We start from the raw sequence: 17,058 nt of genomic DNA on the forward strand, positions 1-17,058 counted from the left end.
ATGAGGGTAAACCTTTGACTCCATCTGTATTATACTGATGAACAGTTCTTTCTTCAGCTTCCCCACAGAATCATGTTGACATCTCATTTCTTGAAATGACTTCAACAGGTATCCTCTCCATAAGCTTCTTAGATGATTGACTTTTGGCAGAGTCTTTTCAAAAAAATGCAATGTTTTGAAGGTTTTAAGGGCAAACCATTGACTCATACATAGGGAACCTGCTGATAGACGAACATTGGAAGGGGCTATATATGAAACTGTTAATCTTCTTTTTTAATTATTTAAGTTCCAAGAGTCGCCTCCTCGATTTTTGCCTTCTCATCCCATTGTTGGGAAAGTGGATATCACATCAATACAAAAAGAGGCTGAAAACCAATGTAGAGTGGTCACTGGGTCTGTGAGCAGTTCAAGGAGCAGTGAGATGTCATCATCAAAGGTTTGTGGGAACATATGTTGGATTTTTAAAAACCTTATAGTCAGGTGTGGCGGCTCATGCATGTAATCCCAGTACTTTGGGAGGCTGAAGTAAGAGGATCAATTGAGCCCAGGAGTTCAAGATTGGCCTGGGCAATATAGTGAAACCTTGTCTCTACAAAAAATTTAAAAATTAGCAAAATGTGGTGGCACGTGCCTATAGTCCCAGCTACTATGAGGCCGAGGTGGGAGGATGGCTTTAACCCAAAAGGCAGAGGTTAAGGTGAGCCGAGATCATGCCACTGTACTGAAGCCTGGGTGACAGAGCGAGAACCTGTCTCAAAGCAAAACCCCTCCAAAACCTTCTTATTGGTTGTAAAATCTTGTGTATATTATGAAGTTTCGTGTTCAAACATCTTAGCTCTGCTTCTTGCCAAACACTGGAAGGGACAGATGGGACAGATGTGATCTCAGCAGAATCTTTTTTTTTTTTTTTGAGATGGAGTCTCGCTCTGTTGCCCAGGCTGGAGTGCAGTGGCATGATCTTGGCTCACTGCAACCTCCACCTCCTAGGTTCAAGCAATTCTCCTGCCTCAGCCTCCCCAGTAGCTGGAACTATAGGTGCCAGCCACTATGCTTGTCTAATTTTTGTATTTTATTAGAGATGGGGTTTCGCCATGTTGGCCAGGCTTGTCTCAAACTGCTGACCTCAGATGATCCACCTGCACCCAGCCTCCTAAAGTGCTAGGATTACAGGTGTTAGCCACCACACCCAGCCTCAGTAGAATCTTTGATTGAAATGGACAGATTCTGTGGTTTCAGAGATGGTCACTTCCAGTGAATTAAAGAAACCAAGTAGGCTGGGCAAGGTGGCTCACGCCTGATCCCAGCACTTTGGGAGGCCGAGGTGGGTGAATCATGAGGTCAGGAGATCGAGACCATCCTGGCTAACACAGTGAAACCCCGTCTCTACTAAAAATACAAAAATAAAATTAGCTGGGCATGGTGGCGGGCGCCTGTAGTCCCAGCTACTTGGGAGGCTGAGGCAGGAGAATGGTGTGAACCTGGGAGGCAGAGCTTGCAGTGAGCTGAGATCGGGTCACACTGCATTCCAGCCTGGGCTACAGAGCAAGACTCCGTCTCAAAAAAAAACAAACAAACAAACAGAAACCAAGTAGATTCTGAATATGGCAAATGTGAAAGTCCCCATTTGCCCTTCTAAAAATGAGCACCTCCCAGAAACAAGATCTGTGATCATTTCTCACTAGTAGCTATAACCCTGCTGTGGGCTGGTTTCTAGTGGACACTCCTGTAAGTCCAGTGCAAGACCTTTTTTTTTTTTGGTCTTGCTGTGTCACCCAGGCTGAGGTAAGACCTTTTTCTTTTCTTTCTTTTTTTTTTTTTTTTTTTGAGACGGAGTCTTGCTCTGTCACCCAGGCTAGAGCGCAATGGCATGATCTCAGCTCACTGCAACCACCGCCTCCCAGGTTCAAGCAATTCTCCTGCGTCAGCCTCCCGAGTAGCTGGGACTATAGGCACGCACCACCATGGTGGGCTAATTTTTGTATTTTTAGTGGAGATGGGGTTTCACCATGTTGGTCAGTCTGGCCTCGAACTCCTGACCTCATGATCTGCCTAGCTCAGCCTCCCAGAGTGTTGGGATTAGAAGTGTGAGCCACCGCATCCAGCTGAGACCTTTTTCTTAATGCTGGATGATACGTCATGGATTGTAGGTGTTATAAGAATAGCAAGTAGGAATGGAAGTGACTCTGTGACTTTCTTTTAAAGGATCGACCATTATCAGCCAGAGAGAGGAGGCGACTAAAGCAGTCACAGGAAGAAATGTCCTCTTCAGGTAAAGTTGACTTCTTTTCTTCACCTAATTGGCAGTTAGAGGTATGGTCCGTGGACAGAAGCACTGGTTCTGACTATGAGAGGTTGAAACTTTCCAGCAGCAGTAAAACATGTAGGAAATTGATTTGGAAAAGATTTTGAAATTTCTTAGTCAAGCCTTTTAAGAAATCATCATAGAGTGTTGAATCTGGTTCAAATATCAGCAGAGGGGGATATTAAAGAAATAACAAGAGGGCTTTGAGTGGCAGTAACTCTTGGGAGGTTTCAGACCAGAAATCAAGTGAATGTTTAACTTTTTTCCATGTCCAGTGTCCACTGGTCAGTGAATTGCTGTCATCTTAGGAACAGAGGGAGGTTGCTGGGGGTGTGGTGCTGCCCTAGGCTGAGGGCTATCATTCTTTTTATTATTTTTTAAAGATAGTACTAGCAGTTTCCATTTATTGAATGCTGACCATGTCTTAGGCATTATGGTAAACATATTAAGGGTATTATCTCATTTCATATTTACAGTAACTGCCAAAATATGCATTATTATCACCATTTTGCAGCTGAGGAAACAGAGGCTCTGAGGAGTTAAGTAACTTGCCCAAGGTCACAGAACTGGTGGATCCAGAGCTAAGATTTCAACTGAAGTGTCAGACACCAGAGTAATGATAAATATGCTGTTTGAGTTACTTTTGGGCCAGCTCTTGCTGGGGTACGTTCAATACCAAATACAAAGCCCTCTTCAGTTGGGGCAGCCCACCACAAACAACTACTGGGGATGTTTGCTTTTTCAGGCCCTTCAGTGAGGAAAGCTTCTCTGAGTGTAGCAGGGCAAGGAAAACCCCAGGAGGAAGATCAGCCCATGCCCGCCCGACGGCTCTCCTCTGACTGCAGTGTCACTCAGGTGCATTACGTACTCCTAAGAGAGAAGAAGGTGGACAGTCTACTTCTGGCAGGCCTAATGCAGTAAACCTTTTAAATGTCAGCTCCATTTATTTTTGGGACTGGGCCAGCTTATTACATCTTTTCACTCTTGATAAAGAAAGGAACTGGTAAATAATAATCAAAAGGATTATGTTTGACCCATTAAGGAAATAAATTTTTCAGGTACTCTTATAAAACAATTGATAGCCTAATTGAAGATAGTTCTTAGGTTGGTCTTTAAAACAGGACTTCCTGGCCTGATGCAGTGGCTCGCGCTTATAATACTAGCACTTTGGGAAGCCAAGGTGAGAAGATTGCTTTAGCCCAGGAGCTTGAGATCAATCTGGGCAACATAGTTGGACCCTGTCTCTAAGAAAAAAAAAAAATTAACCTGGCAAGGTGGCGCACACTTATAGTCCCAGCAACTCAGGGGACTGAGGTGGAAGGATCACTTGAGCCCAAGAGGTCAAGGCTACAGTGAGTTGTGTTCGTACCACTGTGCTTTAGCCTGGGTGACAGAGCAAGACCCTGTCTCAAAAATATAAATAAATAAGTAAACAGAACTTTCTAAGGACTTGCAGTAGGCAACGCTTTGCTCAGTCTGCTGTGATACCAACATACCCATGTGTGTTGCCAGATTTGAGTCTCACTTGCTAATCATTCCTCAATTTCTTATTTGTGTCAATGTAGTTTACCTTCTTGCCTGTAGATGATGTAGGGACACCATCTTTTGGCTAAATGGGTAATTGCTAGGTTTGTAACCCATGTTCACCTCTCTGTATAATACTCTGGGAATTCTTCCCGCTCTTTGAAAGTAATGGATGTATTATTTCTTTAACTATATCATTTAGTCATTTCACTAATAGAGGCTGCCTTCCATATCCCAGAGTTGTAAGGTTTATGTGTATTATTAGGTAATCCTTTAAAGCACTTTAACAGTCTCACATTAAGAGCAAGCTGAAGCTGGGCATGGTGGCTTGTGGCTGTTATCCCAGCTACTTGGGAGGCCAAGGAAGGAGGATTGCTTGAGCCCAGGAGTTTGTGGCCAGCCTGGGCAACATAGTGACACCCCTGTATCCAAAAAAAACAAAAACAAAAACAAAAAAACAGGCAAGCTGAGGTTGCCTAGGTAATTTAAAATGCCAACATTCCTATAGAGCAAGCCCTCTGCTTAGGAGTAGATACACCAGAACTAGCCATCCACTCTCCTCTGGAAATTTCTTGACAGCTGAGACTCTTGTAAAACTTCACCTTGGCCAGGCGCGGTGGCTCACGCCTGTAATCTCAGCACTTTGGGAGGCTGAGGTGGGCGGATCATGAGGTCAGGAGTTCAAGACCACCCTGGCCAACATGGTGAGACCCCCGTCTCTACTAAAAATATAAAAATTAGCTGGGTGTTGTGGCATGTGCCTGTAATCCCAGCTACTTGGGAGGCTGAGGCAGAAAAATCGCTTGAACCGGAGAGTCAGAAGTTGCTGTGAGCCGAGATCGTGCCACTGCACTCCAGCCTGGCAACAGAGCAAGACTCTGTCTCAAAAAAAAAACCCAAAAAACAAAACAAATAAACAAAAACAAAAACAAACAAAACTTCACCTGATGTTCTTCAGTTATTCTTGTGAACTTTATGAGTGAACTGGGATATCATATGGGTAAAATCAGTTTTTGGTGTTCTTTTTTGCCACAAATCATATGGGAACAATTTTTGTATTTGTTAGATTCTCCTGCTGTATTGCACCTAGGAACATATTGTGTCTAGTTGTTGCCTCTAAGACTGGTTCAAGTATCACATTCTGGTTGGGTTGTCATGTAGAATTTTATGTCTTCCAAACATTTAATAGGAAAGGAAACTGATTCATTGTCTGTCTGAGGATGAGTTAAGTTCTTCAACAAGTTCAACTGATAAGTCAGATGGGGATTGCAGGGAAGGGTAAGTTCTTGTTTTTCTGTCTCCCTTTATAAACTATTTCTGTTTTAATGAATATTAAATGTACATTTTCAGTAGTATTCAGATATCTAGTATTGCCACTGATAAAATTATAAATGGTTTGTGGCATATGCTGGAGCTAAAAATGTCTCTTCTTTTTTTTTTTTGAGACAGAGTTTCGCTCTTGTTGCCCAGGCTGGAGTGCTGTGGCATGACCTCAGCTCACTGCAACCTCTGCCTCCTGGGTTCAAGCGATTCTTCTGCCTCAGCCTCCCTAGTAGCTGGGATTACAGGCATGTGCCACCACGTCTGGCTAATTTTGTATTTTTAGTAGAAACAAGGTTTCTCCATGTTGGTCAGGCTGGTCTCGACTTCTGACCTAAGGTGATCCGCCCACCTTGGCCTCCCAAAGTGCTGAGATTACAGGTGTGAACTAATCTGGCCAAAAATGTGTCTTCTATGCACATGTCTAATTTTCTTTTTTTTTTTTTTTTGAGATGGAGTCTTGCTCTGTCGCCCAGGCTGGAGTGCAGTGGCATGATCTCGGCTCGCTGTAACCTCTGCCTCCCAGGTTCAAGCAATTCTCCTGCCTCAGCCTCCCGAGTAGCTGGGACTATGGGCACGTACCACCACACCCTGCTAATATTTTGTATTTTTAGTAGAGATGGGGTTTCACCATATTAGCCAGGATGGTCTCGATTTCCTGACCTTGTGATCCACCCGCCTCGGCCTCCCAAAGTGCTGGGATTACAGGTGTGAGCCACCACGCCTGGCCTGGCCATTATTTCTTCACATTTTTTTTTTTTTTTTGACTTCTTTCTGCCATCTTAGGGATTCCAATTACATGTATATTAGACTCCTTAAATTTGTGCCACAGCTCACTGATGCTCTGTTTATTTTTATGTTTTTAAAAAATATTTTATTTTTTATTTTTATTTTTTTTTTGAGACAGAGTCTCACTCTGTCGTCCAGACTGGAGTGCAGTGGCATGATTTTGGTTCACTACAACCTCTGCCTCCCGGGTTCAAGTGATTCTCCTGTATCAGCACCCCCCCCCCCCCCCGAGTAGCTGGGATTACAGGCACGTGCCACCACACATGCCCGGCTACATTTTTGTATTTTTAGTAGAGACTGGGTTTCACCATATTGGCCAGGCTGGTCTTGAACTGCTGACCTCAGGTGATCCACCTGCCTCGGCCTCCCAGAATGCTGGTATTACAGGCACGAGCCACTGCACCTGGCCTATTTTTACTTTTTTTCTGTTTCACATTTCATAGATTCTATTGCTATGTCTTTGAGTTCATTAATCTTTTCTTGTTAATCCTATCCCGTGTATTTAATATATTGTATCTTTCATTTCTAGGAATTTGATTTGGGTCTTTTTAAAATATCTTTGTGTCTCCTTAACATGTTCATGTTTTCTTCTACCTTGGCCATATGGAATATATTTATACTACCCATTTTAATGTCCTCATTTATTCTATTGGTTGTGTCATTTTTGGATATGTTTCTCTTAACTGATTTCTGTCTCTTCACAAATGCATGATATTTTCCTGCTTCTTTACACATCTGGTTATTTTTGATGGGATGCTAGATACTGAATTTTACCTCATTGGAAGCTGGTATTTTGTGTTTAACTGTTCTTGAGCTTTGTACTTGAGTGTGGTTAAGTTACTTTGAAACAGGTAGAATTTATACACAGAATCTGGGGCTGTTTCTTTTACTGTCTCCAAGGTTCCTCTGTCACTTTCTAGTGACAGTGGTTGTTCTGAACTCTCCTTTCTGTAGGCCGGAAAGATTGTGAGTTCTCTTGTACTTTGATCTGCCCATGGCCTGCCCTCAGGCTAAAAGGTGTTGACTGTTCTCCGAGATCTGCCTGCAGATTTTGTTTATTCTGCATTGCCTTTACATTGTTGAGTTTTGTATTTTGTCTACAGTTTGTAGTTGTTATTTGTGGAAGTGTCAGGTCAGTCTGTAGGAGCTTACTTGGACATTTCAAAGCAGAACTCCCTAAAGGTTTTGCATGTAATTTTTTAACGAAAAATTCTCATGAAGTCAATTAAATAACAGAGGGATACTTTTTTCCCCCAGGAAAGGTCAGACAAATGAAATTAATGCCTTGGTACAATTGATGACTCAGACTCTGAAGCTGGATTCTAAAGAGAGCTGTGAAGATGTCCTGGTAGCAAACCCAGTGTCAGAATTCAAACTTCATCGGAAATATCGGGACACACTGATACTTCATGGGAAGGTTGCAGAAGAGGCAGAGGAAATCCATTTTAAAGAGCTACCTTCAGGTGATCAGCTTATTATTATTTTTTGTTTTTTAGATGGAGTCTCACTTTGTCACCCAGGCTGGAGTGCAGTAGCATGATCTTGGCTCACTGCAACCTCCACTTCCTGGGTTCAAGAGATTCTCCTGCTTCAGCCTCCTGAGTAGCTGGGACTACAGGCATGCACCACCATGCCCGGCTAATTTTTGTATTTTTGGTAGAAACGGGGTTTCACCATGTTGGCCAGGTTGGTCTTGAACTCCTGACTTCAGGTGATCCTCCCACCTTGGCCTCCGAAAGTGCTGGGATTACAGGTGTAAGCCACCACGCCTGGCCCAATTTATTCTTTTACAGCAAACTGGAGAGCATGTGTTTATTGGAGAAATATGTCAAAACAAGGAACTAATGCCTATAAATTTTTTTTGTGTTTTTAAAATTATTTCATTTGCATATCTCCGTAAAAGGTATATCCTGTGTTATGCAACAGAGGTATTCCTGAAAAGTTACATGAACATTGATTTTTAAAAATAAATAAATAGATAAATGTTTGTGGTTTTTCATGTGACTTTTCTTCAAGTTAGACAGTTGTGGTGTTTTTAAGGTTTAAGAGATGGTAGCGAAGCTTAAGTTCATATGTAAATTTTAAGTCATTAAACCAAACTCTTGTCATAGGGAAAAAAGAATGTTAGTATGTTAAGATTTTTTTAGAAACAGGCCTGCTGGGTGCGGTGGCTCATGCCTATACTTTGGGAGGCTGAGGAGGGCAGATTGCTTGAGTCCAGGAGTTTGAAACCAGCCTGGGCAACATGATGAAAACTTGTGTCTACAAAAAATACAAAAATTAGCCGGGCATAGTGGTCCATGCCTGTAGTCCCAGCTACTCAGGAGGCTGAGGTGAGAAGATTTCTTGAACCCAGGAGGTTGAGGCTACAGTGAGCCATGAGCATGCCACTGCACTCCAGCCTGAGCGACAGAGCAAGACCCTAGCTCAAAAAATCAAATGAAATGAAATAAAAATAAAAAATAAAAAATAAAAAAAAAAAAGGCCTGGTGTGGTATAATCATGCCTGTAGTCTCGCTGCTTTGGGAGACCGAGGTGAGAGGATTGCTTGAGGCCAGGAGTTCAAGACCAACCAGGACAACATAGACCCCATCACTACAAAAAATTTAAGAATTAGTTGCAGGTGGTAGCGCATTCCTGTAGTTCTGGCTGCTTGGGAAGCTGAGGCAGGATGATTGCTTGAGCTCAGAAGTTAGAGGTTATATAGTGAGCTATGGTCACACCGCACTACATCCCCATGACAGTACAAGACTCTGTCACTTAAAAAAAAAATAGGCCAGGTGCAGTGGCTCACGCCTGCAATCCCAGCACTTTGGGAGGCTGAGGCGGGTGGATCACGAGGTCAGGAGATCGAGACCATCCTGGCTAACACAGTGAAACCCCGTCTTTAGTAAAAATACAAAAAATTAGCCAGGCGTGGTGGCGGGCACCTGTAGTCCCAATTACTGGGGAGGCTGAGACAGGAGAATGGCATGAACCCAGGGGGTGGAGCTTGCAGTGAGCCGAGATCGTGCCACTGCACTCCAGCCTGGGCAACAGAACGAGACTCAGTTTCAAAAATAAAAATAAAATAAAATGCAAAATTTTAAAAAATTGCAGTGTTCTTGCTATAGTGGTAAAAAGTGTTTATTTTTCCCTTTGTCTTTGTTATTGCCTTTTAGCTATCATGCCAGGTTCTGAAAAGATCAGGAGACTAGTTGAAGTCTTGAGAGCTGATGTAATTCATGGCCTGGGAGTTCAGCTTTTAGAGCAGGTGTATGATCTTTTGGAGGAGGAGGATGAATTTGAGAGAGAGGTGAGTGTCTCATTAGCTGTGTCAAGCTGCTTATGTTATAGAATTTTTTAAGCAACCTTTTGAAATATAAATTACACATAACAATTCACTCATCTAAAGTGTACAATTCAGTGGTTTTTACTGTGTTTACAATATTGTACAATAATTACCACAATAGATATTAGAATATTTTCATTACCCCCCAAGAAACCCTGTACCTCTGTACCTGTTAGCAGTCACTCCCCATGGTCCCCATTGCCAAATCTGAAGTCATGAAGATTTATTTTTATATTTTCTTCTAAGAGTTTTTTAGTTTTAGCCCTTTTAGGTCTTTGGACACTTTTTTTTTTTTTAAGGAAAATTTAAACTTTAGGTTGGGCGTGGTGACTCACGCCTGTAATCACAACACTTTAGGAAGCTGAGGTGGGGGGATCACCTGAGGTCAGGAGTTCCAGACTCGCATGGCCAATGTGGTGAATGGTGACAGCCCATCTCTACTAAAAATACAAAAATTAGCTGGGTGTGGTGGCACGTGCCTGTAATCCCAGAAGCAGGGGAGGCTGAGGCAGGAGAATTGCTTGAACTCAGGAGGTGGAGGTTGCAGTGAGCTGAGATTACGCTACTCTACTCTGGCCTGGGTGACAGAGCGAGACTCTGTCTCAAAAAAAAATAAAATAAACTGTATTACCGATTGCCTAAAACATGAGTACTATGTACATTCTGAATCAAAGAGCTACAAATTATAGTGCCAGCAGTTAAATGTGAATCATACTCAAGAATTTCTATATTGGTAGTTTTTTTAATGAAGTTTCATTTGATTCTGATAAAGACTACTGTATGCCTGATAACCTAGTGAGAATCCATGAGTTTGGTAGTTCACACCATTTTAGAAAGCACGTAATAGTAACATTCAAATAAAGCATTATAGAAAGTTTTATAAAGAATGAAGTGCTGGTTGGGCAGGGATGGGTGGGACAAAAAAAAAAGAAAAGAATGAAGTGTTTACTATAATTCTTTTTTTTTTTTTGAGACTGAGTCTCACTCTGTTGCCCAGGCTGGAGTGCAGTGGCACAATCTCGGCTAACTGCAAGCTCCACCTCCCGGGTTCACACCATTCTGCTGCCTCAGCCTCCTGAGTAGCTGGGACTACAGATGCCTGCCACCATGTCTGGCTAATGTTTTGTATTTTTAGTAGAGACGGGGTTTCACTACGTTAGCCAGGATGGTCTCGATCTCCTGACCTCGTGATCCGCCTGCCTCGGCCTCCCAAAATGCTGGGATTACAGGCGTGAGCCACCGCGCCTGGCCTGCTATAATTCTTTTCAATCTTGAAAAATGGATGGATTTTTAAAATATCAGAAGACAAGGAAAATGAATTCCGCACCCCCCCCCCCCCCCAAAATATATATAAGAACCACTTACTGGCACTTGTATTTTAAGTACCTGGAAAAAAACAGGACAGATTTTTAAAGGCAATTAATAACAGCTATTACTGTTGTAACCAAGGGAGTTACAGAGAAACGCCACACTTTGAGACAAATTAAGAAGTCCTTTATTAGCCAGCAACTGAGAGGCAGCCGACGCTCAAAATTCTCTTGGCCCCAAGGAAGGGGCTGGTTTTGTATTTATACTGTAGTCTAAATAGAGGAGTGGGGGGAATTTAGCTGAAGCAATTTTTACAGAAGCAGAACTGGCAAAAAGTTAAAAAATTAATTGGTTACAAATACAGTTACAAAAAAAAAAAAGCAGTTCCAGGTGCAGGGGCTTAAACTATCACAAAGAGATAAATGCAGAGGTTTTGGGTGCCATCCACCGCGCGCGTCCCCAGGAGCTGCTGGTGCAGCTTGCCTCAGTATCTTATCAGTAGGTGCATTCCTGGACGTGCTTTGAGTTGGTTTACACTAGTTATGCACTTAAGGGAGGGAGGTAAAGGGGGCTGCAAGTGAAGAAACTAAAATGGAGTCTGTCCGGCTGTCTCTCTTGTAGGAGAGAGTCACTCAGGTTACAACAGGGTAGGGTATCACATTCCCCACTCATGTTTTGGGGAATCAAATCATTGATTCTTCAGTTATAGCAAGGGGGTTATACTGGGTTCTGAGATACATAAGTTTGACAGAAGCTATGCGCTGCTTTACAAAGTTCAGGAACCAATTTAATATACAAGTCCTGAAGATTAAACTTAACAAGAGGAGGAGAAGTTGTCCTGCCAATCCAGTAATTAAAGTAGTTAGCCATGGATTTCAGTTGAACATGCTTTGATACCAGGGGGTGTTACTTTCTCGTTCTTGTTGGCGTCTATCTTGATTTTCTTGAACTCTTTGGAGGGTATCTTTTATGACTCCAGACTGACTGGCATAGAAACAGCAACTCTATCCTAGGGCTGCACATAATCCTCCTTGGGAGAGAAATAGTAGATCTAAGCCTCAGCGGTTTTGAAGAACTACTTCAGTTAGAGACTTTACTTGGGTATGTGGCATATTTATGGCTGACTGGAGATTGCTTAAATCAGCATCTACTTGCTGAGACAGGGACATTAGTCTAGTTTCTCCCTGAACCAGAGCAGCCGTGCCAATGGCTGCTGACCCAGCTATGCTAAGGCCGGCCAGGAGGGGTACTAGGAGCGGGGCAGCTTGGCGAAACCTGGAATGCAATTCAGGGGGAGGAATAAGAAGTTGCCCTTCTGGCCCACTGTACACATAGACCTGGGGGAGCAGATGAACCAACACACACAGGAGAGGTCCAGGTTCAGTCCCGTTGATGCAGCGAGTAAGGCCTGAAATACAAGCCAATCAGGTATTGTTAGGTGCCTGGTAGGAAACTGAGGCATTTAAGGAAGTATGTAGAGATTGATTACAGGTGACCTGAAGGGAGAAGCAGATAAGTTATAGCCGTTGCTGATTAGGAGGCGTTCCCTGACACGTCTCCTAGTGTAAGGGCATGGAGTCATGTATGACAAGAAAGAGAGTTAACCTTGAACATGGCCTCTACTCCTAAACCAACATAATATGGGGGTTTTGCTTTCAGGTACAACCAACAATCTTGGGCTAGTTTAGGCTGGGTGAGATTAAGGAGGTGATGCACCCCATCCAGAATGGACATCAGACTGGGTTGGAGATGTTGTCGTTGTAGTTGAGATTTAGGAACCAGGAGTAGCGGGACAGTTAAATCGACCCTGTCTGGGTGTTTTTGGAACATAGGGTCACCTAAATCAGTTACAGGTCCGATTGGCTTAGGAGGGCTTCATGGGACCAGGACCTTTTTCTGAATGGTGAACATAGTTCCAACATGAAATCCTGAGATATAAAGCCTTAATCCCCATGACATGCCATAATACCAATGAGCTGAATTAGGGTTACAGACAGTTGTAGTAAGAGGGTCGCAATTTCTTATAGCACAAGGTCTAGGACGGGAAGTGTGAGTTATAGAGAGGGTTGAGGACCAGGTTGATCCTCCAGAGTAAGTGGCCAGGGTTACCCATGACCAGAGAGGGCAGAAAAACTAAAAGGAATCTCGACAACTAGAGTCAGGGTGATTTCCAGGACAGAGGTAAAAATCAACGCTCTGGAGTCCTTTTTCTGCACCTTTAGAGCTCCCACATCCAGTCCGGCTTCCTGTATGTGCGAATCCTGCAGCCAGGTCAACGTTTCTTGCTCCCATGACCGGCAGATTGCATTGCTCTTTGTGGGTACAGGCAGGCTCTGGAAACAAAGCACATAAATCGACTGCAAAAGAGACTTCTTTGGAGGTTCCTGCCTTCCAAGTAGTGTTTGCACACACATGTCCTGTCGTGAAAGAAGGAGAAAAGAGTAGGATGGAGCAGAGGGCATGATAGGTGGAAACAAACAAAAGAGGTAAATAAAAATAAATAATTTGATGGCTTCACGCAACTTAGACACAGGTTTTTTTGTTTTTGTTTTTGTTTTTTTTGAGACGGAGTCTTGCTCTGTCGTCCAGGCTGGAGTGCAGTGATACAATCTTGGCTCATTGCAACTCCACCTCCCAGGTTCAAGTGATTCTCCTGCCTCAGCCTGCTGAGTAGCTGGAATTACAGTTGCCCGCCACCATGCCTGGCTAATTTTTTTGTATTTTTAGTAGAGACAGGGTTTCACCGTTAGCCAGGATGGCCTCAATGTCCTGACCTTGTGATCTGTCCACCTCGGCCTCCCAAAGTGCTGGGATTACAGGTGTGAGCCACTGTGCCCGGCCAAGACGCAGTTTTAAGGGGCCTGGCTCAGGCTTGGGGATCCATGTTTCTTGCTGGGTCTTGCTGGCCTTTTTGATGCGAGAGTGATAAATCCAAGCAGGAATACCGTCCACCTTTAGAGCTGTTGGCGTGGTGAGGATGACAGTATGAGGTCCTTTCCAGGCAGGAATGAGTCCTTCTTGAACTTTTTAACGTACACCAGGTCACCCGGCTGGAAAGAGTGGCAGGGCCCTGTCTGTTCAGGAACTGGATTTGGGTGTGCTCCCCAGACAACCAGCTGGATGATGTCTCATACCTATTGGAGAGACTGCAGGTACTGTAATAAATTAGCTTGAGAGATTTCTGCTAAATGGGTGTCTCTCAACGTAGACAAGATAGACAGAACTACATAATTTCAAAAGGTGAAAACCCAGCTCGGTCAGGGGTACATCTTACTCTAAGTAGGGCTAAAGGAAGGAGCCTCACCCAGTTCTCACCGGTTTCTAGAATTAATTTTGTAAGAGTATTTTTTAGGTGCGGTTCATGCGTTCTACATATCCAGAGCTCTGGGGTCGATAGGCACAATGGAGTTTCCCTTTGATGTTTAATGCCTTGCTGACCGACTGAGCTATGGATGAGGTGAAGGCTGGCCCATTATCAGACCCTATGGCAACAGGCAGCCTGTGTCTTGGGATGATTTCATTTAGTAAAAACTTTACTACTGTAGTGGCAGTGTCTACTAGCACCAGGAGGTACTTACACCCTGCCTGGTGCGGTTTTATCTCTGTAAAATCAATTTCCCACCTTTCTCCTGGTGAGTCTCCACAGAGACGGTGGCCTGGGCTGGGTTTGGGACCTTGTTTGGCGTTTACCTGAGCATAAGCCGTACACTGGAGAGCTGTGTGGTTAGCTAAGTCCTAAAGGTGGGGGATCTTGAAACGGCTCCTTACAAGCTGGGCCAGTTTTACTTCTCCCAAATGGGTGGTAGAATGCAAATGACTGATTAAAGTTTTCCCGAGGGCTTGGGGTATGAAGATTCTGGAATCAGGAAGAATCCACCAACCTTCCTAATTTTTTAGCCTGAAGATGTGAAGCCTGTTTCTCTTCCTTTGTGGAGTATTTTGGGTGATTTGGCAAGTTGGGCTGTGGAAAAGACACAGTGGGCAGCAGGACCAAGGGCACTACTGGGAGCCGAGCGGCTTCTCGGCCGCAGGCTGCTCTTCGGTTACCATGGGCAACTGCTGTTTTCTCTCTTTGATGTCCTTTGCAGTGAATTACAGCCACCTGCTGAGGAAGCCAAACAGCTTCAAGCAGGGCTAGAATTTCTTGTTTTTTAATAGTCTTTCCTGCTGAGGTGAGTAGCCCACACTCTTGATAGATGGCTCCATGTACATGTACAGTAGCAAAAGTATACCTACTGTCAGTGTAAATGTTAATACGTTTGTCCTTATGCCATTGGAGAGCCTGAGTGAGGGCAATCAATTCAGCCTTCTGGGCCAAGGTACTTGCTGGCAACGCCTGGGCCCATAGCACATCTGTCTCCATAGTAACGGCTGCACCAGCCTTTTGGACTTCCTGTTCGAGGAAGCTGTTACCATTTGTAAACACGGTGGCATCTGCCTTGTTTAGGGGCACATCTTGGAGATCAGGTCAGCCAGTTTCCGTAGTTTCTAAGAGTTCCTGGCAGTCATGGACAGGTGTAGTGAAGTCTGGATCAGGGAGTAAAGTAGCTGGATTTAAGCACCTTGTGGGAGAGAAAGTCAAATCAGGCTGATCTAACAGTAAACTCTGATACTGCAGGATGCGAGCATTTGACATCCATTTGCCAGAAGCACTTTGCAGCAAAGTCTCTATGGCATGAGGAACCGTAAGGGTTAAATTTTGGTCCAGAGTCAATTTATCAGCCTCCTGGACTAGGCTTGCTGTTGCCTGTGGCTTGCAGACAGCTTGGCCATCCAGAAGCCACAGGGTCCAGTCACTGCCAAACAAATAGGCTACTGGGCGTCTCCAGGGTCCTAAAGTCTGAGTGAGCTCCCCTTTAGCAACTCCCTGGCTTTCATGAATAAAAAGGTGAAATGGTTTTGAGATATTAGGGAGGGCTAGAGCAGGGGCCTCAGTTAATGCCTTTTTCAGGTTTTTGAAAGCCTGTTCTTCGGTGTCAGTCCAAACTAGTGGTCCATTCCCTCCAGTAGTGGTGTACAGGGACTTGGCAATCTCTGCAAACTCTAATATCCACAGGCGACGGTATCCCACGGCCCCCAGGAAGTCACGTACCTGTCTTTTGTGGTGGGAGTGGGGATTCGCAGGATGGCTTCCTTACAAGCACTGGTGAATGCCCTTTTTTCTCTGTTTATCTCATACTCTAAGTAGGAGACTCTGGGAAGACAAAGCTGGGCCTTTTTGGCCGAGATGCCCGAGTTCCTGAAGGAGGTAAAGTAGGTCTCTAGTATGTTGCAGGCAGCTGTCAGTAGTTTCAGTAGCTAATAAAAGGTCATCTACGTACTGAAGAAGAGTACAGTTAGGGTGTCTGGCTCAAAATGGTATAAAATCCTGTTGGAGGGCTTTCCCAAAAAGGGTGGGGGAATTTTTAAAACCTTGAGGTAACCGACTCCAGGTCGATTGGGTGGTGTCTCCTGAGCCAGGATCTGTCCATTCAAAAGCAAAGATAGGTTGGCTTTTGGGGGCCAGAGGAATAGCAAAGAAAGCATCTTTTAAGTCAAGAACAGTGTACACTGTGTGTTCTGGTGGGAGCAGGCTGAGTAAAGTATAAGGTTAGGGACAGTTGGGTGGACAGTGACTGTCTGTTAACTTCCCTTAAGTCCTGTATAGGTTGGTAGTCATTTGTTCCGGGTTTTTGGACTGGCAAAAATGGAGTATTCCAGGCGGACTGACATGGTGTAAGTATGCCAGCTTGTAACAGTCGCTGAATATGGGGGTTGATTCCCTTCCTAGCCCGCTGACTCATAGGATATTGCTTTATCTGGACTGGCAAGGCGGTGGCCAGGAGTTCTACTACCTCTGAAGGGTGGTGCTTAGCCAGTCCCGGGGGGTTTGACTCGGCCCAGACTCAAGGAAAGAGTCTGTAAGTCCAGTAGGAGAGGATTAGTTTTATTTTCTGGTGGTTGTGAAGGTGAAACTAAGAGAGTTTCTTCTGACAGAGGGGTGGTTAGCAGGAGCTGAGCAGCGGGAGGTGGTGTGTCTCCTACCATGAGGTGAGCTTGTTGGGCCAAGAAGGAAATAGATTCCTGCAGCTTGTGGGGCAGGTCTCGTCCTAGGAGAGGAAAAGGACACTCTGGGACCACGAGAACGAGTGGGTTATTCTTTTCTGTTCTAAACTCACCTCTCGTGAGTGGGTGACAGGATATTCTTGAATAACTCCAGTAGCCCCCTGTACAGCCACTTTTTTATTAGAGACACTGCCTAGGGGCATCTGCAGTATGGAGTGATCGGCCCCCATGTCAATTAGGAAGCGTAAAGGCTGGCCCCCCACTGTGGCGGTCACTATGGGCTCCTGGGGGCCAAGTGTAAAGGAGCCCTGGCCCATCAATCATCAGATTCCTTTGCAGCAGGGAGGGTGAGGACTTCTTTCTCTTCTGGCTTTTCCTCTGGTCTTAATGGGCATTCCTTTTTCCAATGTCCCATCTGCTTGCAGTAAGCGCACTAGTT

At 44.4% G+C, this 17,058-nt stretch overlaps 1 protein-coding gene across 4 annotated transcripts in view; it reads left to right on the forward strand.

Annotated features, from left to right (window-relative positions):
* NEK4 (NIMA related kinase 4) overlaps positions 1–17,058 on the forward strand; it is a 68,871-nt gene that overhangs the window by 22,031 nt on the left and 29,782 nt on the right. For 3 of the 4 annotated variants that reach the window (XM_023195621.2, XM_023195622.2, XM_023195623.2), the window contains exons 9-14: positions 287–436; positions 2,203–2,269; positions 3,048–3,157; positions 5,016–5,104; positions 7,193–7,398; positions 9,097–9,230. In XM_023195621.2, coding sequence (XP_023051389.2) covers positions 287–436; positions 2,203–2,269; positions 3,048–3,157; positions 5,016–5,104; positions 7,193–7,398; positions 9,097–9,230 — 756 coding nt within the window. Of the gene's footprint in view, positions 1–286; positions 437–2,202; positions 2,270–3,047; positions 3,235–5,015; positions 5,105–7,192; positions 7,399–9,096; positions 9,231–17,058 lie in introns of those variants that run through there. The other variant, XR_002727163.1, reaches the window with a different exon arrangement.

Source organism: Piliocolobus tephrosceles, chromosome 2 (assembly GCF_002776525.5).
Source record: "Piliocolobus tephrosceles isolate RC106 chromosome 2, ASM277652v3, whole genome shotgun sequence".
NCBI classification, from domain to species: Eukaryota; Metazoa; Chordata; class Mammalia; order Primates; family Cercopithecidae; genus Piliocolobus; species Piliocolobus tephrosceles.